The sequence below is a fragment of the Leptopilina boulardi genome, unplaced genomic scaffold, assembly GCF_019393585.1.
Source record: "Leptopilina boulardi isolate dan_hultmark-lab unplaced genomic scaffold, ZJU_Lbou_2.1 LbouV2_377, whole genome shotgun sequence".
Classification (NCBI taxonomy): domain Eukaryota; kingdom Metazoa; phylum Arthropoda; class Insecta; order Hymenoptera; family Figitidae; genus Leptopilina; species Leptopilina boulardi.
The window spans coordinates 2,273,676-2,299,776 of NW_026137948.1; the positions used below are offsets into that span (position 1 = coordinate 2,273,676).

General features: G+C 30.3%; 1 protein-coding gene across 2 annotated transcripts in view; it reads right to left on the minus strand.

Moving 5' to 3' along the window:
• LOC127287941 (97 kDa heat shock protein) overlaps positions 1–26,101 on the minus strand; it is an 85,526-nt gene that overhangs the window by 43,942 nt on the left and 15,483 nt on the right. For both annotated transcript variants that reach the window (XM_051315093.1, XM_051315094.1), the window contains exons 2-6: positions 15,878–16,076; positions 14,930–15,286; positions 2,596–2,917; positions 2,093–2,348; positions 1,672–1,802 (exon numbers count right to left, since the gene is read on the minus strand). In XM_051315093.1, the coding sequence (XP_051171050.1) occupies positions 1,672–1,802; positions 2,093–2,348; positions 2,596–2,917; positions 14,930–15,286; positions 15,878–16,076 (1,265 nt within the window). The remainder of the gene's footprint in view (positions 1–1,671; positions 1,803–2,092; positions 2,349–2,595; positions 2,918–14,929; positions 15,287–15,877; positions 16,077–26,101) is intronic.

Genomic DNA, 26,101 nt, shown 5'->3' on the forward strand with positions numbered 1-26,101 from the left:
GTTAATTTTTAGTTCATTTGGCCTAATGTTTGAACTTTCTAATAAGCAAATATCGATTCCTTATAATTTCACCTTTCATTTTAAAAATAAAATTTTGGAGACTTTAATAGTTCTCGAGATATTGCGATTTTAGTGAGAGCGTGTGCCGCGCAATTATACTCCGTGACGAGGCAGAATATGAAGCGGGGGGGCAAACGTGCACAGACCACCTCACACTGTGACTATACACTAAAAAAAACTGTCGTTTTAGTGGTAAAGCCATGCTACTTTGGCATGAGTTACAACTGACAACAGAAAAATGCGGTTTTAACATGAAATATTGACATTTAGCATTGTTATACAGAGCGTTCGCAGTATCATAATGCTAAAACGGCAGTGTTCCAATGGCAGTGCAACTCCTATTACAATAGCATGACTTTCCAGCCGTCGCGGCAGCTTTTTTTCTCAGTGTATTTCATAAAGCAGCTTTGTTTGTATCTATTCCTTAATTCTCACTGAAAATAGTTAATGTTAAAAACTAAAAAGTGCTAATTCATATTGATTTCATTGTATACCCCTTAGGGGTCTTTACAATTTCCTCACAACTCTATTTAAATCTTTAAACTCACAAACTCTTTTTTTAAATTGTGGCTGTTGACCGACTTTTATTAGCAGCACTCGCATTTGCCTGGACTTTTGGCAAATGTATATTTGGATAATCATCACAAATGTACAAACAAATCCTCGACGTCGAACCTCCCGCTTGATATATCTCGATCACAGTAAAAACACCAGGGCTATAGCGAGCACAGAGACGGTCACCCATCGAAGCACTAACCGTACTCAGCTGTACTTAACCTCAGTGATCGCAAGCCAAGGCACTCCACCGTCCGATCTATATTATCGGTAACTGAATAGTGCTATTTAATTGTAATATACTTTTTATATTATTTTTCATTATTGTTAATTCTGTTTTTGGTTTCGATACTTTTTAAGTTTTGTTGATTTTCTTTCTGAGTGTTTCTTTTATTATTCTTTTTATTTAGTTGTAATGAGTAATTTTAGATAGTGTTTAAGTTTAACTTCGCCTAGAGTGATAATTATTTCATTACAATGCCAAGGTACATTTGCTTCAATCCCTTTAAAAAGGAGCAATATTTCAAAACTAATAAAGAAATAATAATGAATAATAAAAGAAACACTCAGAAAGACAAGCAAAAAAAACTATCGAAACAAAAAACAGAGAATTAACAAAAATGAAAAATAATATAAAAAGTATATCACAATCAAATAGCACTTTTCAGTTTTTAATATTAACTATTTTCAGTGAGAATTAAAGAATAGATACAAAAATTCAAAAATTAGGCCAAATGAAATAAAAATTAACTCAAAAATTTTTTTTGGTCATAATATAAAATTAAACTACGTACTTTTAACTATTTCGCCTGTAAATTTTATTAAAATCGATCAAAAAATTTCGGAGATATTAAAAAAAAAAAAAAAACGCCACACTAATCTTCAACATAGCGTAGTGGCCGCCATTTAGGGTTAAATCTAACTCATATAAGACTATTATTTCCCAAGGTTTCAAAGAAATCGGAAGACCATTTACAAATCGCTTTTTTTCTGACGGAGTATTACCCTAGTTTTAAATGAATAATGAAGATAATATAAAATAAATAAAATACATACCAAGCTTGACTTGGGGATAACATTTCGGTGGATGAATATAGTCAGCTGTCAATGAAAACGGTGCTGAACGGTAAAATGTAAGCATTTTTGAAAATGGAACCGGATGATTATATCCAAATACTTCCATTTGCCTAAAAAAAGAATAGTTATTTATTTCTGTAAAGAAAAAAAAACTAAATACATTTGTAGTAATTTAAACCTAATTTTACTGCTTTGGAATATTCTGTGTTAATAATCAGTGTATAAAAATTAAAGTTGTAAACATGGTTGAACCGCAGCAGTATACATAAATTTATTTCGTCCGAAAGAGGAGTCTCCTTGTCACTTGATATTCGACTTTCAAATTTAAATTTAGTTCGATCATATTCTTATTTATAGAGAATTTTATTGATGGTTTCAGTTATAATTGAAGTAAACTCACCCCTCTTCTCCTTGAGTTGGATCCCACATAAGTTTTATGGGGTACGGCTGAATATCAGTAACAGAAAAGTCTCTAACACGAACAGCGGGACTTAACATAGCGCACTGAAGTGCACAACCACGAGCTACTGATTCGTCCTGATTAAGCGTTGTTGATGTTCCTTTACCAAAAACTTCTTCAATCAAACGTTTAATAGCTGGGGTTCTGCTGGAACCACCAGCTAGTTCCACGGAATGAATATCTTCTAATTTTAATTCTGAAAAAAATAATTACTGTTCAAACTGAATGTCTAAATTCCCCAAGTTTTATATTTTTTCATGTTTCTCTAAAAAAAACACTACTGCAAATTATAATTTTGAAGAACTAAATTGCTGCCGACTTAGATGAAATATTGACCTACCAAACTAAAAAATAAATTAAAAAATTTTTTAAATGAATTTATTCATTAATTTTCTATTCTCATTTACTATCTATAATAAAAAGTTTCTTTTCAGTTATCTTACTTGAATCAGCAAGGCATTGTTTGAGAGTAGATTCAACCCGTTTGAACAAATGCGAGCACATTGTTTCCATGTCTCCTCGTTTGATTTCACCATGCACATCTTTTTCTTCCATGAAACATTCTATATTCAGTGGAAGTGTTGTAGAGTTAGCAGACATTTGCTTTTTTATTTTCTCCACTTCAGTAAGTAATCTTAAGTATGCTCGTGGGTTATTATGAGCATCAATTTTGTATCGAGATAGAAAATCTTTACAAAAGTATTCTGCGAGAATTGTATCAATGTCTCGTCCGCCTAATTGACTGTCAGATGCACTTGCCAGCATCTATAGATAAAAATATTTTAAATTAAATTATGATATACATTATTTTCAATACATAATGTTCTTTAATAAAATTTTACTTGACTTTTTGAGTTCAAAAAATATTAAAGACTTTGAAAAATTAAAAAAAATTTATTTTAATCTTTTAGTTAAAATTTGGATTTTGAAAATTTTTTTGTCACTAATTATGATTATTTAAAATAATGCGATTTTTGCAGTTAAAAGATTTCAGAGAATTTAAAAAAAACAGACAATTTTTAAACATCCAAAATGGAACAATTTAACCCAGAGTTGCCAATGACCCCTCTAACCGCTACTGCGCTTGCGCTACAACTCTCTTATAGGTTGAAAAAAGCGCGTTTATATAAAATGCTTAATAATAAGAAAACTTTAAGAAAGCAATATAAAAACATTTTCACTATTGAATTTATTGTTTTTTTTGTTAAATATATTGCTTTCTTATAAAAATATTAATTTTCTTAACGTACTTAAGTATACAGTAATATTAATTATAATAATACTAATAATAATAATAATTAGAATAATAATCCAGGGAAAAGAAAAGGCGATTGGTGGCCACCGCGGGTCTAGCAAAGCAACTGTATGTATGTGGTTTCAGCCTACAGAACGGTTTCAACGAGTGCAGTACTAGTTCTGGCGAGCACTGCACCAGTAGATTTATTGACGAGAAAAAGACAAGAGGTCTTCAGGCTAAGGAAGGACCTAGCGGGCTCGCTGGATCAAGGAAACTGTAATAGCCTAAAGGCGGCTATTCGCAATGAAGCGAGGAAACGTCTCGTTGAGAGATGGCAAGAGAGATGGGATGGGGATTCAAAAGGAAGGTGGACACACCGCTTGATTTCTAACCTCGCCACCTGGCTTGATAGAGAGCACGGCGAAGTTGGGTATTACCTGACACAAGCAATGTCAGGTCATGGTTGTTTCGGCTATTACCTCCATAGATTTAAAATAAGAAAAGCTTCGAAATGCGTGTACTGCCATGCTCCCCTAGTAGAAATTTGTCCTAGCTATTTTAAAGGAACTGCCTAGTCGCGCTGGAGTCTGTCTAGTTACTTGACTGACCAGCTAGCTAAAAACTCGAATGTCATGTCACGCTTTTTTCATCAAGTTATTATCCAGCCCAACTTGATAATTATTTATCAATAGGACTTTTGAAAAACTAGTCAAATTAATTCTTTTAAATATTTCGAAATTCATTTAATAATAAGATTTAATGTAGTAAACACGTTTATTTTATGTAATTAAAAAAAATATTCCAATTATCAACAAAAATTATTATAAGAAAATATATTGCACTAAATATAGTAATTCGTTATAAAAATGTAATTTTTCATTCACAATTAAACTGGATTTAAAAAAAAAATTTACATAAGTAAAACGATTGAAGCAACATCTTGACCTGAACTGTTAACAACACTGAAACAATTATAATTTTTATATTAATATGAATGTCATAACATAAACCTTAAAACACTTCTCGCAGTTTCAACGAAAAAATCTTGGGGCTACCGGGGAGCGAACACGGGTCCGCTGGGCGGGAACGAAAGAAACGCACGCTTTACGCAACTCGGCCGTTCTGATCAGTGATATTAGAATAAATGCTTGACGTATTTCACTGTACCTAATAATATTATGAATTTGTGCATATTATTTTTATTATTTTCTAGGCAAATAAACATTTTAGATGTTTATTTGATTTTAAATGATTTACTTATAATTTAATTTAAACATTAGACAATTATAAAAAACTAATTACTAATTTTTTTTATTTATTATCCTCAAAAATTATATGTAAAATTTTATAAATAAAATTATTTTAATAAATTAATAATTATTGATATAATATAATATTATTATTATTATTATTATTATTATTATATTATTATAATATACTCAAACAGAAAAATAATATTCTACTATATTTGTAAAATTTGTCTGAAAATAATAATAATTGTTTAATCATTTTTTTTTAAAAACTAAAAACACTTTTTATTCAAGGTAATATTATTTTCATAATAATTTAATTTATTGCAATTATTTTATTATAATTTAATAAATTTTATTATTTTAAAAAAGCGCGCGCTATTTTGTCTTGGGCCAATCAAGTGATTTCAACTAAATATAGGTTATGTTCGTTTCTGATTCATGACAGCTGGCAAACATTTACAACAAATAATATTTTGCAAGTGTATATTTATTGCAATAAGATAAGTTATGCAAAAAATATATATGTGGAACAATAATTTACAGTGATTTTCATAAAATGAATATTGATTTAGATGCTCTGGAAAGCAAAGTTCATTTTTTCTTAAATTCAATTTTTTCGACCACCGAGATATTTCGATACATTTTCATGTGTTTTGTATGCACTGTCTTTTTTTGAGAAAGGAATATTAATATTATTATTATTAATTTTTATAAACAAGTTGTAATTTTTTTAAATCAAGCAAGCGAAATGTCAATACACAAAATCCTAGCATAGCTGTCCAGTTACTAGACTTATTGAAGCGCCACCGCCATGACAAGGATATGAATTTAATTTCGAGCAGCACTGGACAGTGCCATTAAAAAAACTGGATAGCTTTGAGTCGTGGAATTATCAAGTTCAACTTGAATTTCTTTCAAAAAGCACTGATCAGTAACTTCACAGTTATTTATCAGTTCAGCTAGAATCAGCGTCCGCGAGAAAAACTGTCAAGTAACTTGAGTCAATCTAGTGCATCCACGACAAATTTCTACTAGGGTCAAATCGATGACGCAGTACACACGCTATTTTCCTGTGAGCACTGAAGCGAGGATAGAGAAACCATGTTTACGGCGGTTGAGACTAGATTCAACCCCGATACCATGGTCTCTGACTTGCTCCAAAGTGTGGACTCCTGGAGACATATCGAGACCTTTGTCATAAAGGTTATGTCGACAAAAGATAAAGACGGAAGACCCGAGTTGACCGGGAGATGCCTAAATGCTCGGCAGGGATCAAGCAGAAGGGGGAGGAGAAGAATTTGGATCCCCTCTCTCTTCTAACAAGCCCTGAGCAATAGTAGGAAGAGTAGGCTCCGCAGTTACGAAACCGGAAGGTATCTTTGGTTCGGCTGGGTGGGTGCGGGGGTGCGAGAAGAGGTTTTGATCTCCTCTCCTTTCCCACCCCAGCCAATGAAAAGGTGAAGGTAAGGGAACCGTTTTACTTGCGAAACCGTTTTACTTTTTGTGCTCGCACAAGAAACGACGGAGCAGTGTGCAGGATGTGTTTAAAATGAGGTAGAAAAGAAAAGAGCGATATTTCTGTCCTTTTCTAATTCATTTGAATCATATCCTGCACACTGTTCCATCTTTTCTTGTCGAGTCGAATATTATTAAAACTTTCAATTTTATTTTTGTGTTCACTGAGAAATCATAATTTAGCGTAAAGCAATTTAAATACTTAACTAATAAGGAACAATAATGTTTATGATGACATGGGTGAGGACTTTGAAAATCTCTGTAAGCTTTATGGAATGATCTTTTTTATCTTAATCCTCTGTACGGTCGAAGCGTTTATAATTTTATGTCATCGAAATAAATAGAAAAACGTCAGTTATAAACTTAAAATAACAACTCCCTTTTTTTATTACTTTCTAACTTTTGCTTAGGACGCTTCCAGGTAAAACGCAGACAGTCACTCTTTCCATATGTCTTGCATGTGGCCGAGCAAACGGCAACGCTCGAGCCTTTTGGGTTTATCCCAATTTTCACCAATCGAGAGTCAAGATTTCCCTTTCCTAAATTTGCAAATTTTGACTCCCTCCTCACCCTTGGGACCTTCACTAGATGTTTGCGAGAAAAGGCAGATACTTTTCTACTGCCATCGTGAATAGACAATTTATGTAAAGATAAGAATTACACAGCCACACAAAAAAAAAAGTACACGGGCCGGGAAATGAGACCATCATTTCTTGATGTATTTTGATGCGCTGAACACGAATCTGAAGTCCGTTTAGCTCCATCACGTCAGGATTTTGACATAACCTCAAAAAACATAGCTGATTTTATATGACAGGAGAAATTTTTTAAATAATGGCAGATTTGCTTGAATCTTGTTACTCGGGGGTTTTTGGGGTCGCTGATTACGAATTTAACGTCAGATTTAATAAATTCAAAATGGCGGATCCAATATGGCGGACGAATTTTTAAAAAGTAGTTGGATTTTTACGAAAATTGGTATCTAGGGGTTTTGGGAGTCGCTGATTACAAATTTATCGTCAGATTATTCAAATTCAAAATGGCGGATCCAATATGGCGGACAAATTTTTAAAAAGTAGTTGGATTTTTACAAAAATTGGTATCATGGGGTTTTTTGGAGTCGCTGATTACGAATTTAACGTCAGATTTAATAAATTCAAAATGGCGGATCCAATATGGCGGACGAATTTTTAAAAAGTAGTTGGATTTTTACGAAAATTGGTATCTAGGGGTTTTGGGAGTCGCTGATTACAAATTTATCGTCAGATTATTCAAATTCAAAATGGCGGATCCAATATGGCGGACAAATTTTTAAAAAGTAGTTGGATTTTTACAAAAATTGGTATCATGGGGTTTTTTGGAGTCGCTGATTACGAATTTAACGTCAGATTATTCAAATGTAAAATGGCAGATATAGTACGGTGGTCAAATATCTTTATGTTTCTACATGTGTCTGCATCCAGGGTACCTCCACGCGGTGACGGTGGACAACGGAGTTTGTCCGCTATCCGGCTAAGTCCCTGGATAATGGCTTTGATGCCGTCATAGCAGACACACGTAGGAAACGTATTACGATGCAGAGACTCGGAACCCCAGTATCGGCCAAGTTACATAAAAATTCAACTATTTTTTAAAAACTCGTCCGCCATATTGGATCCGCCATTTTGAATTTGAATAATCTGACGATAAATTTGTAATCAGCGACTCCCAAAACCCCTAGATACCAATTTTCGTAAAAATCCAACTACTTTTTAAAAATTCGTCCGCCATATTGAATCCGCCATTTTGAATTTTATAAATCTGACGTTAAATTCGTAATCAGCGACCCCAAAAACCCCCGAGTAACAAGATTCAAACAAATCTGCCATTATTTAAAAAATTTCTCCTGTCATTTAAAATCAGCTATGTTTTTTGAGGTTATGTCAAAATCCTGACGTGATGGAGCTAAACGGACTTCAGATTCGTGTTCAGCGCATCAAAATACATCAAGAAATGGTGGTCTCATTCCCCGGCCCGGGTACTTTTTTTTTTTTTTGTGGCTGTGTTATCGTTAAGATGTTCAAAATAAATTATTAAAAAATGTACTTGACAAATTTTTTTTAGTAATTTTTACATACCACAAAAAACTTGAAATTCCACATCCTACACAATGAAAAACAATTAAGATATTTTTCAAATTTTTTTCTCACAACAAAACAACCGTATTAAAATTTTTTGTGGTCGCTGAATCCAAATTTGAGGTCAAATTTTAAAAATCAAAATGGCGGGCCCAATATGGTGACCCAATATAGCGGGACATTTAAAAATAGATTCGATTTGTTCAAAAATCTTTATTCGGGGTTTTTGGAGTCTATGAATCCAAATTTTTAATTGCTTAAATCTGACCTCAAATTTGCATTCAGTGACCCCAAAAACCTTAATATACTCATTGATACAAAAATTGAATTATGCTTAATATTTTTTTCTAAGGTGGCCATATATGGCCAAAGTGTATGTTAACATTACTAAAAGTTTTAAATTCAAAATGTCATAACTTTAAAAAAAATTGTAAAATAATTTTACAAAAAGGCTTTTAAAGCTGAAGAGTAGTACTATAAGATCCTTTAGTCGAAGAATGAAAAAAAAAATTTATATCCAAAAAAAATTATCAAAAATGGCTAAAGTAGCCCGTTTTTGCCCTTAGTCTTCATTTACTAAAAATCCTGACGTGATGTGACCATTTTTGAGGTCAGATTCGTATTCAGCACAAAAAAATCTACAAGAATCACCTAGAGCTACTTAAAGTACTGAAAAAAATTAAATTTCGCAGCCATGTGATATACTTTCTTTATATACGTACTGTGTATTTTTACAAAAAATAATTAAATGATTTTGATTATTTATTGTGAAAAATAATTTTTTCTTCAAATTCTTTATATTTTAAACAAATACAACATATGTAGCAAAATTTTCTTTTACCAAATTAAGGTATATTGCCTATTTAAAGATTCTAAAAATAATTGGATTTTTTAAGAGGCATTAAATTAAAATAAAGTAACTTTGAACGTGAAGGAGACCGTTTTTTTCATTTAAGGTCATAAAAATAAGTTTCAAACATTTTTTTTAACCTGGACCAATTTTTTTTACTGATTTGGTAACCTCTACTATTAACGCGCATAGTTTTGAAAATGTTAAACACTTAGAAAGGAAAAAAAAATTTTTTATATAAAAAGCACAAATTTTGCATAAAAATCAAAAGAGCGACCTCTAAATGACCTTCAAAAAAATTTGAAAAAATGCGACATACAGTACCGTCGGATATTGTCGGTACGATTGACGTGCGCGGGATGAAATGTTGATGTCGCACCTAAATTAAGATATTTTAAGATTGAGAAAAGCTAGAGACTTGAAACTTAGATCACCTGAAAGCTGATAAAATTTTGCTTGTGAATATATACCTATAATTTTTTTCGACTTTCTGGACCGATTATAACACTGGAAAGATTTCGAAAAAAAACGTCTAATTTTCCCAATTTCGTACCCAGTTTTTGATTCCCTGCATAATCTAGGAAAATGCAAGGAAAAATTTGTAACTCCTACAACATAATCTTTAAGATCTTAGCTTTAAAAGTAATTTTTAAGACTTAAAAAATGTTGTTTCGTTTTTGAGATAAGTTGACAAATGTCAGAGCATGTTTTTACACAACTCAGCGTCAAAGATTAGTTCTTGCATCCTCGCTGCTTCTCCCCTTCCTTGCGCAAGGGCCGAATATGCGTGCGGGCCCCTGCTTGAAACCCGTCTTGTATTTTCTTATATTTACAGTTATTGATTATTAGAATATTAATTAATTTTTTTAAAAAATGTTATTATTATTAGTTAATTAAAAGGTTAACAAATACTTTTTAATATTGTACTTAAAATTTACCAAATTGGAAAAATGTTCTTCTTTTTCAGAACTTTAAAATTTTTTGTTTAAAATTTGTAATTAATTTTGAAAAATTTAATTTGTAGTACTAATTATTTTAGTAAAAATTATGGAAACAATAATATGAACAGTGTATGGTTAATCTTTTGCATTTGTATGACATATTGAATTACAGTCGAATCCGCTTTTTACGACTTCGCTTATAACGACTGTCCGGTTATAACGACATACTTGAACCCTTTAGTTTGGTTTACATTGAAATTACTATAAGCATGAGTCCGTTTACAGCGACTTCGTTTATAACGACCATCTGCTTATAGCGACGTATTTTTATTAGAAATTGGTAAAATTCGTCCGGTTATAACGACATATTCTAAATTTATATACAGATAATTGCTGTTTGAGCCGTTTAATAAAGTAAATGAACTAAGCTTTGTATACAAATAATGTCTATGTATGAGCTGTACCTTCTTTTCTCTTATATTTTTCAATATTTAAGTTATTGAATTTAAATCAGTTTCGTGTTCTCCATCAACTGAGAAACCTTGCTAATAACACGCGCGAAAATGTCAACGCCTAAGCGAAGAAAGTGCTTCTCAATTGAAGAAAAAAGTGTTATTATTCATAGATTAGAAGCAGGAGAATCTAATGCATCCCTTGCGAAAGAGTTTGATGTGTCTCATTCAACGATATCAACAATATTCAAGAATAAAAATAAAATTGAATCTGCTGTTAATTCAAATGTTTTTAAACAAAAACGCATGAAGACATCTGCACACGAAGAAATTGACAAAGCGTTATTACAGTGGTTTAAGGTGCAACGAAACCGAGGGATTCCTGTGAATGGACCTATATTGCAGGAAAGGCTACTTTATTTGCATCGCAGCTTGGCATTTTAGATTTTACATGTACACCGAGTTGGATTAATAGGTTCAAAAGTAGACACAATATTGTCGCCGGTAAGATAAGTGGAGAATCTGTGTCGGTTAATAAAAGTGATATTCGGCCCTTGCGCAAGGAAGGGGAGAAGCAGCGAGGATGCAAGAACTAATCTTTGACGCTGAGTTGTGTAAAAACATGCTCTGACATTTGTCAACTTATCTCAAAAACGAAACAACATTTTTTAAGTCTTAAAAATTACTTTTAAAGCTAAGATCTTAAAGATTATGTTGTAGGAGTTACAAATTTTTCCTTGCATTTTCCTAGATTATGCAGGGAATCAAAAACTGGGTACGAAATTGGGAAAATTAGACGTTTTTTTTCGAAATCTTTCCAGTGTTATAATCGGTCCAGAAAGTCGAAAAAAATTATAGGTATATATTCACAAGCAAAATTTTATCAGCTTTCAGGTGATCTAAGTTTCAAGTCTCTAGCTTTTCTCAATCTTAAAATATCTTAATTTAGGTGCGACATCAACATTTCATCCCGCGCACGTCAATCGTACCGACAATTTCCGACGGTACTGTATTTTTAAGTTCCGAAAAGAACGTTGATTATGGAACTCCGTGGCCATCTTCGTCGCGAAAATAATGATTATTTTTGCTGACTCTTTTCATACTCTTGCAATATCTATTGCTATTAAGGGCACTTTTAAGAACGTACGTCTCTTGATTTTAAACATAATTTTGATTGATCTTGGATTTCATCCTAATTTAATTAATTTTATTTCGTTTATTGCCACTAAAAGACATATCTCTTTTATCCCTGATGGTTCTGATGGAAGATATTGTGGAATTGGAGTTCCTCAGGAAGGAGTTCTCTCTCCCTAAGGAGTTTACCATGTATGCCGATGACCTGCTTATCTATCTTAACTTCAAGGATCCAGCTTCTATTTTTGAAGAGTTTTCTCTTGCCATAAATTTATGCATTTGGCTTAGAGATTTGTGGATAGAAGTTGCTCCTATTAAAACCCGTTTTTATATTCTTAAAATCTAGACTCTCCTTTAAGAACTTCAACATGGCTTCCTTATTTAAAGTAAATTGCTAATCGAGACATTAAAGCCCATGGCATCTTAAAAATTGTTTCTAGGGTTTCTTGGGGAACAATTCAGATTCTTTCTCTTATGGTATATCGGGGCCTTATTCAAACTATCTTGAAGTGGGACGTTCCCTTATTTGCTGACTGTGCTCCTTCCAACCTTAAAATTCTAGACACAGTTCAGAATGCAGCTCTTAGAATCTCTCTAGACTGCATGAGGTCCACTGCTATCCCTATCTTGTTGAAATCTGGAGAGTCGCCTATTTCTCTGAAAAGAATTGTTATATCCAACTCGTTTCCATACATAAATCATATCATAAAGCTCTAAAAAATGTACACTGTTAATTACAATGTAGTGGTTTATAAGAGGTTTCAAAGACATCTGGCTAAAAAATATACAAGTGCTTCTTTACTTTAAAAATAAGCAGCCTCTAAAACACCTGAATAACATATCTAATCAAAAAAATTAAATTTTATCATTCATTCACCAACACCGAAAACCTGCAAATAACATGTTTCGAAGAAAATATTGAGTTTTAACAAAAATTGACCACCATTTTGGATTCGCCATTTTAAATTTTTAAAATCTTACTTTAGATTCGTATTCAGCGGCCTCAAAAACCCCCGAGTAACCAATTTCGAAAAAATCGACCACCATTTTGATTCCGCCATTTTGAATTTTGAAAATCTGACTTTAAACAATTTTTTTTATCAAGCCAATTTTCGGCTAGAGCTCTGTTCCGTTTGAAGTGGAACGTCCCATAATTATTCAAAATCCTTTCTTAAAAAAACAGTGGTGCACTAAACTCGATAAATCTCGAAATAAGGAATGAGCATTGAGAATGTGAAATCTTAATAGAAAAGCGAAACTTATATCAAGATTAGAAATATATAGATGTAGCTGCAGTCGCTTCTTTCATGAATGAAAAATGAGCGCTATTATTTAAATAAATGAAAAATTACTACTTTCAATATAACTTAATATATTACGTTTTTGTTCATTTGTTATTAAAAAGAAAATATAAAAACTATTATTACTTTTCCTATGACAAATGAATTACAAAATAACTCTAATAACACAGGCACATAAAAAATAAAAAACTGTTTGGCCGAGACACTACACTAGTCTATTTCCATGTATTTTTCCCGATGAATCTGAAGTCAGAATTGTCAGATAAGTTTTTATTTTTATAATAAACTCAAAAAATTGCTCAGAAAGAAAAAAAATAATCAAAAAGTTAACAAATTTTTGAATATCACTGCGATAGTGTAATTCCATGTATTTTTTCCGCTGAATCCGAATCCAAAGTCAGAATTGTTAGATTCGCTCAAATTTTTGTGATAGTTGCAAAAAACTCAAGTAACAAAAACCTCAAAATCAATTTTTTGGAATTATCTTTAAAATTTGAGCCAAACTGTCAGTCCTGACTTTGAATTCGGATTCAGCGTGAAAAAATAAATGAAAATGCACTATCGTCGTTTTTCAGCAAAAAAAATTTCTTTCAGCTAATCGCCAAAAACTGATAAAAATCTTGAATTAGGGGCACAGAGAATTCTTTATGCCGAAACACTACGGTAGTGTATTTTTGTGTAATTTTTCCTGCTGAATCCGAATTCGAAGTCAGAATTGCCAGATTGGCTCAAATTTTAAAGATAATTCCAAAAAATTGATTTGGAGTTTTTTGCAATTATCTGAAAACTTTGAGAGAATCTAACAATTCTGACTTTGGATTCGGATTCAGTGGCAAAAAATACATGGAATTACACTAGCTCAGTGTCATTCAAATTTTTTTCACTTTTTGATTTTATTTTTCTTTCTGAGCAGTTTTTTGAGTTTATCTCAAAAATAAAAACCAATCTGACAATTCTGACTTTGGATTCGGATTCAGCGGAAAAAAATACATGGAAATAAACACATGGAAATACATGGAAATATCTAAATAAATAGACTAGTGTAGTATCTTGGCCAAACCACTTTTTATTTTTTGTGTGCCTGTGTAATTTAAATTTTTTAATTTTTCAAAATAGTAATTTCATTGAATAAAATTTTAAAATATAAATAAATTGAAATATAATTTTTTCGTTAATTTTGCGTGCAAAGAATTGTGAATATTAATCATTAAGTTTGATTTAACAATTGAATAGATAGCTCACAAAATTTCAAAATGAATCAATAGTCAGTTTTTTTTTAAAAAAAAGAAAAAATGAAACACTGTTCATTTTACAAGTTGAAAATGAAAAATATAAAGAAAGATTAAATGGAAAAATAAATTAATTATATGGTTCAAAATTTTTTAACGTCAATTATTATTCAATAATTCAATTTAAAAATTGATTTAATTGAAGTTTGAGATCCATTTTTTTTAAATATAAAAATATTAAACAATTTTCCTTGCATAGAAAATATAATTACAAATTAATAATTTCATAAAAATTGAATTGATTATTTAAAATTTATTATATAATATATATTGTTCAAGTTGGAAATTATATTAGAAGGTAAATTATTATTTTCATTAATTAAAAAATTTGAAAATCAACATATATTCAATATTTTTAAATTAAGAATGGAAGCATAGAGGTAACGTAGTCGACCGCGAAGCGGTCCACGGAGCCGCTAGTAAAAATAAAAAATTTATAAAAATACTTTAAAAAATAGTTATTAGTAGCAAAAGGATGAAAATAGTAATCAAATAGTACCTTTTAGTAAATAAGTGCTAAGCCTGTAGTTAAATAAATATTATTTCATAGGTTTAAAGTAGACATTAAAAAAAACAAATTTTTTGTTGGAATTTTCTCTTGTGCTCGTTATAGTAAGATTTTTGGTTTTCCTATACTTCTTCTTATATTGAGATTCAAGTGTAATTAAAAAGAAATTAAAAGAAATACCTTTAGTTTGCCTTTGTGAAATGCACATATGGATACTTGAAGACTAGCGTAACCACAATCTACAAAGACAACATTTCTAGGAGCTGTATCTACGGTAGGTAAATCTTGTTTGTAAATTCCATAACAAAGAGCTGTAGCTGTAGTTTCATTGAATAATCGTAAAACATTTAGGCCTGCAATTCTAGCGGCATCCAAAAGAGCTTGCCTTTCCGCTTGTGTAAAATAAGAAGGAACGGATATAACACAGTCATTGACAACTGTTTGCAAGGCAGTTTCAGATATGTCTTTCAATTTTGTAAACAACATAGCTGTAATTTGTTCTGGTGAAAATACATGTTCCTCTCCTAAATATTGTACCTGCAAATAAAAACATATATTTTATTTAAACAGATGTTTATGTTCAAGTTTAATAAATAACAAATTTAACAAAAAAGAAAAGTAACAATCTTATAACCATTAATTTATTCAACTCAGTTAATTTTTGTTAAGTAATCTAATCATTTCTGATTTTATGTTATTTTTATATAGACTTTTCTCATTTTGTGATTGAAACGATGAACAAAATTTAATTCTTTAAACATTTATTTTTGATTAGAATTTTTTGTCACCAAATATAAATTTCGTCACCTTCTTAAGAAGGTCATACAGAGGTTTACTTAGGATCAAAAATTTCTCTACATATTTTCGAAAATATTTCACGAGCCCCAGAAAAAATTTTCATTAAAACAAATTTTAGTTTATCTAATTTTAATTTAGTAGAAATTAAATTTAATTGATTGTTCATTTACTCAAATTTTGTAAACATATAATTAAAATATTTGCAAAACCCTTTCGTTTAAGTCTCAATTTTCTCAAAATGTTTGTTAGATTTGTTAATTTTAAATATCTTTCTCATTATTAAAACAAGATGTCACAATGAAATTGCTGAAAGTATAAAAAAACACCTACATGTATTCCGATGTTTCCATTTGCTTGTTGAGAAGTTTTGAAAGGCATACTCTTCATTTCTGTTTGAGCGAAAGGATCATTATACTTCCTTCCTAATAGTCGTTTAAAATTATAAATGGTATTTTTCATATTTGTAACCATTTGATTTTTAGCTGCTACACCTAGAATCCTATTTTTCCCACTAAATGCTACACATGATCTGAAACAAAAAATAGAATTTTATAATTTTTATTAGCAATTTCAGTGCTTTTTAATTAAAAAATAACATTTTCATCGATATTTTGGAAAGGGGAGCATCTGGGATTTTCTGCAAAATTGAATTTGATTATTTTAGATATTATACTTAAAAACATGAAACCATAATTTTGTAATGATCTGAATTTTTATTGACAAAGAAACCGCTCACCGGATGGGGGCAGAGTACTTGTGTTTACTAAATTCTTATTGGTGGCGTGAAGCTCCAAATATGTTCAGATTAATTTTGGAACTATTTCTAACAATAATCTATAGGAGAGGTGTAGTCATTAACGAGTCTTTCTTTAAACCTTCGAAAGAGAATATATTGTTTAAATAAAAAATAATAAAATATACAAAAATAAAAGTATAATATAAAATAATAAATGAACAAAAGAATCTATTCAATGCAAAAGATAAAGAATGAATCTATAAAACATTAAATCATAAGAAACTGAGGTTAACTAACGTCGAGCTTAACTACTATTGTTCGGTCGATAGCACTGCCTTCTACAATAATTTTCCAAACATTTCCCTGTTTACGTAGGTACCTTCACGATAACGTGGTCGCGTTCACCCAATAAATTGTCTAAATGTAAATGTAAGCTATATCACGACAAACGAAAACTAGGGCGGACATTCATAGGTTCATAGGACTCAAGGAAAAAATGGGAGGTAGTCAGTTGAGTTGAAGAGTCAGGTATGTACCGTAGTCCTTGATCCGCTTGCAGAAGACGGTACAGAGAAGTCGAGGAGACGGTACTCTACACGGAAAAAAATTGTAAGACGTGAACGAACGATTTTGGGAATATATTTAATATGAAAAAAGACACAACCAACGCTGGGAATTTAGCTTCACCGCAATAGTCGAATGTTTAGCCGATTCGGCTAAAGTGAACATGAGTTGAATCTCATTCGTCAGCCATATTGAAAATATTTGGAAATTTACCGTTCTTACCAAGAAATATTTCTTAAATCACAAATATCAAGTTTTGTGATCTTTAATTTTAAAACAGTTTTAATTTGAATTTATTTTCAATTGTTTGTAATATGGAATATAAAATTGAATAGATTTAAAAATACGCATTTAATATTACTCTCTACATAATTTGTCATATTTGTCATTTTTCGGTTATGTTGTTCTTTAACTAAAATCCAATATCGTCAGTCCGGTGATATTGCCAATATCGCTCGTTCATTTTTGACTAAATGTTTAGCTGTTTTGGCTAAAACATTCACCGGTTCAGTTGTAGTTTTTTTTCCGTGTAGTGATCGAGTTTATGACGTCATACTCGCATCCTTTCGCAGACGCTCCGCCAGAGAGGTCGCGAAGAGGACACACCAGGTACTAGAAAGGTGTCTTTCACAAACTCTCGCAGAAGTTCCTACAGAGAGTTCGTGAAGATGAGGAACAAGGAAGTCAAGGAGGCTCTTTTGACAAGAGGCTCCACAGACAAGAGTACCTTTCTTGCACCTGTTGCGCCTGTACCACCAACATAACAACTTAATTTTACTCAGTTTGTATATCTATATCTATTATATATAGAGATATACAGGTTGGGTAAAATTTAGTTGCTAGGTTGGTGGTAGAGTCGCTGATTGTTGTCATTTCTATTCAATGGAGTTGACCGGGCCTGCACCATCAGTGTTCAGAAAGAAACACCTCAACTGAACACCTAGTAGCCATGAGTGAGTCGCTTCCAGATGGCCAGAGTCGACTTTCAACTTACGAAAGTCGTTGAGAATCGAGTTTTCAAGGTCGACTTTTGTTTAAAATTATTTTTTGTATTTTACCTAAACCTAATAAATAATTTTACAAACAATTTTAAGTTCCCAGTAAAAAAAGTTGTATAGCAGAAGCCTGAATTCCGTATACCAACTCCTAAGTTGGTATACGGAATCCTGACTTTTCCGTATTTACATCCTTTACTGTAATACGAAATTATAAGGAGGTTGTATACGGACAACTTTTGCATGACTGTTAATGATGAAATACCAGTTTTAAGATAAAATGAATTCTTGAATATTAATATAGAATATTTAAAAAGACTAAATTATAAGGGAAAATGACAATTTAAAAAAAAATCTGTTCTGAACACGTTTAATTCTAATTTTATTAAAAGTGTAGTAAGGTACCCAGATGAAAGAGGCGTACTCCAGTATGGATCTAACAAATGTGAAATATAATACTTTTAATGTAGTCATGTGGTGGAAAACTGAAGCACACCTCATAACGAAATCTAATGATCTTAAACCTTTTGACACTATTTCGGAGATATGGTCATTAAAAGAAAAATCATTGCACAAAAGCAATCCCAAGTCTCGTACTCGAGGCACTCTGGAGAGGTAGTCCCGACCAACAGTGTAACAGTATATCAAAGTTTTTTGCTTAGAAAAAGAAATAACAGAGCTTTTGTTTACATTAATAGACATATGATTCCTGCCACATCATTCGTCGAAACGATTAAGATATTTATTATTATTTATTTACTAAATATGTAAGCTGTGACAAGAGTGAATTGATGGTAATGATTTACCCGATAACAATTATTAGTTACCGACAATAAATATTAATTGAACGCGATTTATATGAATTTTATTGTAGGGGAGAGTAGTCAGGGTTGGACAATGGTCAGGGTTGAGCCATCGCGTTTATTTTGTTTTATCACACTAGAGCCATCTGTCTTTGTATGTAAGTACACTGTAAAAAATTTTGGTAGATTTTCCTATTATTTCTTGTGTAGAATTACCAATTTTTGTAGGTAAAGTAATTTTCCCCAAGTATTTTTGTAACTTTACCAAATTTGTTCATTTTTACCCCAATGATTTGGAAAATTTTTCAAAACTTTGGGTAATTAGGGTAAGTCCGGGGGAGTTGGCCATAGTTTTTTTAAAGGTCTGTAAAAATAAAAAGAGAGTGATTTAAGTATTAACTTTTATTGATAATTAAACATTGAACATTTAACTTATAAAAAATGATAGAAATGAGAAATTTTTTAAATGAAAACAATCTTAAAATTAATATTTTTTAAAAAACGCGTTTGGCCATCTCTCCCGGAATGTACGGGGGAGATGGCCATAGGCGTACGGGAGAGATGGCCAATACTTTAAAATCAATTTTTAGCTTTTCGCTTTATCAAAATTTTTAATTTAAAGGGATTAAAGTCTTTTTTTCTTGTTCTGACTATATTTCGAACATTTATGATTAAATTCAGTGCAATTTTCATAAGCGCTGTCTGTTTGTCTGTCTCACCATCACAACAAGGCTACAAGGAAATTTTTCGAGATATCAGAGTGGTTTCTAATTTATTTTTGTGTCCTGAACATGATTCCGGGTTCTAAAATTACGTATCACGTCAGGATTTTAAATAAAGTGGGGGTAAAGTCTCCAAAAACCGTGTTTTTGAGTGTTTTCAGTATTTTTTTTCCTTAACCTGACGTGATAGAGACTTTTATATAGGCTTAAATTAAAGCTCATATCTTACACTTTAAGACACATAGGTATGCGCAAGATAAAAAAATTGAAATTTTGAAAAAAATTAGTTTCAAGTCACTTAAAAAGATTTTTGGGGTCATTACCCCCATTTTATCAAAATTTCAAAAAAAATTTTATTTTGCGCATATGGGTCTTAAAATGTACGTTTTAAACTTCAATTTAAGCCTATAGATAGAAGTCTCTAGCACTTCAGGTTAAGGAGAAAAAAATACTGAAAACATTCAAAAACATGGTTTTTGAAGACTTTACCCCCACTTTACTCAAAATCCTGACTTCATACGCAATTTTAGAACCCCGGATCGTGTTCAGCACACAAGAATACATTGAAAACCACTCTGATATATATATAAAAAAGTCTTATTTTGTAGACCTGTGTTATGATTGTTTATAAACGTTTTTCAGATTTAATTACACAATAGTGATTATTTTATTTAATCATATTTAAATTTGAAAATCTTTGTTGGAGTGTCTTGTTGTAATATATGTCATTTGCCACAGAATTAATGTTTTTTTAGCGAACATACGAATCTCAAGGGTGCCAATAACTTAAACAGTATGGCCATCTCACCTCGAAAAAACATGGCCATCTCTCCTAATGTCAGGAGACAAATTAACACAACTAAAATATAAATAAATAAATAAAATTTTTGAATATATATAAATTTATGACAAAGCTTGGGTCATGTACTTTACAGAAAAAAATAAAATTCAAAATTATTCTATAAAATAACATAACACCAGTGAGAAACGTAAACTCATCACTTTTTTCCGAACTAGTCAAAATAACAAATCAGATTTTTAAATACTTTTTCAATATTTTTCGTCAAGTTTTTTCTTTTAATTGTGTTTTGCCACAAAACAAAGCGAACTAATCTTTAATAAGCGATACCTAGCAGAAAATTCTATAAAATATTTGAATTGGCCATCTCTCCCGTATGGCCAACTCCCCCGGACTTACCCTACTTAGGAAATTTTTCAATTTTTGTTGGTAAAAGAGTTTTCCTAAAAGTTTTGGAAATTCTACAAAAATTGTGTATTATTACCCTAATTATTTTCAAAATTTTTTTTGGTAATTTCTTAGGAAATTTTTCAATTTTACTAGCTAAAGAATTTTTACCAAAATTTTGGTAATTCTACGAAACTTGTGTATTATTACTCCAATAATTACAAACATTTTTTTGGTAATTTCTTAGGAAATTTTTCAATTTTACTGGGTAAAGAATTCTTTCCAAATTTTGGTAATTCTACGAAACTTATGTGTTATTACTCTAATAATTTCAAACATTTTTTTGGTAATCTTTCAGGAAATTTTTCAATCCTTATAGGTAATGCAATTTTCACAAAATTTTTAGTAATTGTTCCAAACTTGTGCATTACCACTCTATTTGGAAAACTTTTATTTTTAAATTTGTTACCCAAAACCTTTAGGAAATTTTTCGAAGAATGCTTATATTTTTAAAAACATTTATGGAATATATATTAAAAAAAATTTTATTATTAATTTAAGTAATGCCCCAGTCGAAAATCGTAAGTTTCCCTGAAGGGTTCACATGGCCTTCAGGTAACTGTTATGAAGGTTTCAAAAGCTTCATGGCAACTATTTATACATTAGACCTAAAATTCTGTGATATTTGCTTTCTGACTTCTTAACGGGAAGCTTTTTCTACAGCTTGTTGAATATCTGTGGACAGCTTCTAGCAAAAGGTCTACCAGTTTGCTTGGTGAATGCTTTCCTAATGCCTGGTTTAATGTGTAAGAAAGCAATTCTATTTGCTTTTCACAAGTTGCAAATTAATATGTAATTTAATTACCTTTTTTACACTTCCTGAAAACTAGAATAATTTCATTAAATTAAACTAAATCGAAAAATCATAAAAATTCTATAGTAATTTGTAAATCCGTTTTATACAATTAATAATTATTCTTTATATATTATATAAAAATTATTTTTCAAAGAAAACGTTTATTTTTAAACACTTAAATTATATACGAAAAAAATTATATATAACTTGAGCAAAATTTGGGGTTAGGAATACGAACACGGTAAAAACCTTTTATATTGAATAATGAATACAATTTCTTAAAAAAAAGACAAAATATTTAATATTTAAAAAAAAAGATTATTATTTTTATACTTGATATTTATGAATATTTTTTATAAATAATATATTCTTTATTCTTTTAGAATTTCATAATTTATGAAAATGAATTTAACAGCGTATTTTTATTTACAAATTTTGGTTGACAACAATGTACTAAAAGTTAAAAATTTACAAAATATTTTAATTATTTATTAAAATATTTAAATATAATAATCTAATACATAATATTTTTACGAGATAAATAAAGATGGAAAGAAAGGTTAAATTTAATTTTTGATCATTGTCATTTTTCCGCTGTTTCCTGAAACATCCATGACGCTTCATTTAATTTTCGCCACCTGAACGCTTTCTTTTTATATATGCAAAATCCTGCAACTCTTTGATAACTCTCTCAAAGCTACTTGAATGCTTTGTTTAAAACGTACAAAATTTGTTATTTTCAAGCTTTCCGTGGAAGCGAAAAATCGGCCATAACAGGCTTCCTGAAAGTTTTCTATAGCTAGTTATCTACTGTCTCACAATTCTCTAATGGTTATTTCAATACTTCAAAACAACTTTTTGTTCAGCTTAACGTAGCGTAGGATTTTCGACTGGGTGTTCTCTTGTGTTTTTTTATTGCTAAAGTTTTTTAATTGTTAATTTTTCAATTAATTAATGCACTTTTAAAATCTTATTAAATAATTATTAAAGTTTAAAATATACTTATACATCTAAGATAATTAATTAACTAATTATTAAATTTTAAAATATACTTATAAACATATTAATATAATATATTTTATTTTTTTCATTTTAAAATTTAATTTAAAAAATTCGGTGACAGTGTAGAAGTGATATTGAAGTTTTTAACATTCCAGGATAATATACACATATTTAGGTAAGTTTTATCAATAAAAATGTCACATTAACAATTAATTAAATAATAGAATAATAGATTAAAAATTAATGAAGAAATTAAGTTTTCGAATAATATGTAAAACTGATATAAAGCCTCGTAAAAAATATTATTTGCTCTATACAAAAAGAAATTTGGAATGATTATTGAATGCAACATAATCTATAATAATCATAAGAAACTTTCGTAGTACTTTAAGCTTCAAATCAAGTAATATATGCATGAGTGCCGATTAACATTCAATTCTCCTTAAAAGAATTGCTCAGATACCGCCCGATATTCAAACCGAAATTGAGCATATTTCATTGATTTTCTACAGTGGCTCAACCCTGACTACTTGGTTCAACCCTGACTACTTTTTTTCAATTGACTATAAGTCCGAAACTTTTGGTCAAATATTTTTACAATTTTCAGCAAAAACATTGCATTTTAGTAGATCTTTCGAACCATATACGAGAAATCTCAAAATTCGTCCTACAGGGGAAGTTTTAGAGAAAAGTTAAAACTATGTCCAATCCTGACTACACTCCCTTATATAATAAAATTTTGGTTTTAATTTTAAAAGTTTGTAAATAAAAAAACCATTTGTACATTAGAGAAAGCAGGTAATTCAAATAAAACAATAAAATTCTTATAAATCGCGTTCAGTTAATATCTATTGTCGGTAAGTAACAACAATATTATCGGGTAAATCATTATCATCAATTCACTCTTGTCACAGCTTACACATTTAGTGAATAAAATAACACTTTTGGCTTTGAATTGTTATATCCCTTATGATTAAGTATTTTTAAATATTGTATATTAATATTCAATAATTCATTTTATCTTAAAACAGGTATTCCATCATTAAAAGTCATGTAAAAGTTGTCCGCATACAACCTCCTTATAATTTCGTATTACAGTAAAGGCTGTAATACGAAAAGTCAGGATTCCGTATACCAGCTTAGGCGTGGTATACGGAATTCAGGCTTCTGCTACACTGTAAAAAATTTGGGAATTATTTCCGATAAAATAAGAGGAAATTTTTCCGAAATCAGGAGGAAAAACATTTTTTCCGAATATTTAAAAGGAAATATTTCCAAAAAGATCAGGAAAAATAGTTTTTCCGCAAAAAGCGGAAATTATTCCTCAAATATCGGAAAAATTTCCGAAAATAATAGATATTAGTACCACTATTAGTAGGAAATATTTCCGAAAATGTGAGGAAAAATAGTATTTCCAATGAAAATTGGAATTTATTCCTGAAACTTTGGAAAAATTTCCACAAACAATGGATACTCTACCAATATTAGTACGAAATATTTCCGAAATTGGGAGGATAAGTAATTTTTTTATTTAAAAAATGGAAATTACTATATTATTAAATAGGGAAAATATTATGTTTTTGAAATAAAATTAAATTTACTTAGATTTTATAATTTAATTGTAATCATATGCAGTTATAAATAAATTAATTAATTAAAATAGTATTTGTTAATAAATTTAATTTATAAATAATGGTTCATATAAATGTATATAATTTTGCATTTTTTCCGACCGTTATAAATATTTATAAATATAATATCAATTTAGAAAATTATATATTTATATTTAAAAAAATTTGCTCGACAATTATTTAAAATAAAACAATAAATTCTTTAAGGTCACTTGCACTATTAGAAACTCCCTACGCCTTAGAGTTTTTCAGTGTACAAACACAAAATTTTTTTATAGCCTCCCTTGGTCGAGCGCGTTAACGCGGCAGTTCCCAATGGTTGTAGGCTGTATACACAGATACACACACAAACTATAAAACCCATGATTCGAGAGTTCAAGTCCTAACCAAATCGGTTCCTCTAGATCTGAAGATATAATTGCAAAATTATCATAAAAATATTTTTTTTTTATTTAATTGATGCTTCTTACACCATGTTATTGCAAAATATTATATTTTATGAATTTATTACTTTAATTTTTAAGTAAATTGTAGAATTTCCAACAAGTTCGGAAAAAATTCCTACTCAATAGTAGGAAAAATTTCCGGAATATGTCGGAGATTTTTCCCAATTTCTATTCGGAAAAATTTCCACCCCATGGGGTTCCGTGCTGTCCGTATTTTTTCGGAAATATTTCCGAAAAATTTTTTACAGTGTATACAACTTTTTGACTGGGTTACTTTTAGCACTTTCAGTGGCTTTAAACCTAACATTTATGAAAATACGCCTTCGCATATACTCAGACTGGATTAAAATTCATTTTTAATAAACATTTGACGAATTAATAGTTTTTATAAATATGGCACCGAGTGCCGTCTGGAAGGAAATAGAAAAGTGAAGTGTGAAAAATGTGTATTAAATTTTAATTATAATAACAGCACCACAACAATGGAAATCATTTAAAATCATTATACAAAAATAAAAAGAATGCGACTTTCATCTATACTATAGATGAAAACAGCAGTGATAGTTCCTTATCAACACAGCTGTATATATTTAAAATGAAAAATCACAAATATCAGTTTTCGAAGTGGAGTTGACGAAAAATAAATAAAAACTCGTCAATTTATGTTCCCATAGCACAGCTGTGACGCAAGGCCCAATACTTAACAAAGTTTCTCTACTACCCTTGTTCAAAGGAATGTTAGAAAACTAGTTTGGTCCCCCTTCTTTAGCTGTAAGCTTCGAATGGTCTAGGACAAGGTCCTTAAGTTAGTTCTAAGTTATCTTTTTGTAGAGCAAGACGTATCCAAAACTACGGCTTTGCAACGTTACCCACAATTGTGTAATATAATAAACATTCTATAAACTACGGTAAATTGTTGTTTATAATTACTCATCTTACATTCAATTAATTAATAAATTATACACGAATAATTTATTATCAGTTATAAATTAAATAATAACAATATTATTTAATACTATAAAAAAGCAGTCATACAGATGTAAGTTTTAAATAAATTAACTAAATAAATTGTAAATTTCTTGACTTGTTATAATATTCTGTTTCTAATATTTGTAGATATCATTGTCGGATTATTTATTGAATATTTATTTTAAATTTCTCATTGCGGTAACCCAGTGGGCACGGGGATATTGGATGTCTTTACGACGTCTTTTGGACGTCTATGTCTGTCCAAAGAACGTCTTAAACGCATCGTATGTCCAAAAGATGTCTTCAAGACATAAGATATCTTTAAGAAGTTCCATGGATAGACATAGACAAAATTGTCTTAAAGACATTCCATCTCTCCGTGCCCACTGGGATATTTTGCTGCGTTTCAAAAATGATGAATTTAACAATTTGTTAATAAAAAATGGTTAATTCTGGTGTACCTCCTTGTCTTGCTCATGATTTATTTGAAGGTGTGATTGCGTTTAATTTAAAATTATTTATAGATTATTTTGTTACAAAAAATGGTTTTTATTTGATCAATAAAATAAATTAATTGACTTATTTCATTATTCAACTGAAGATCGACGAGATAAACCCTGTCCTGTAGAAAGAAATAAGAATAG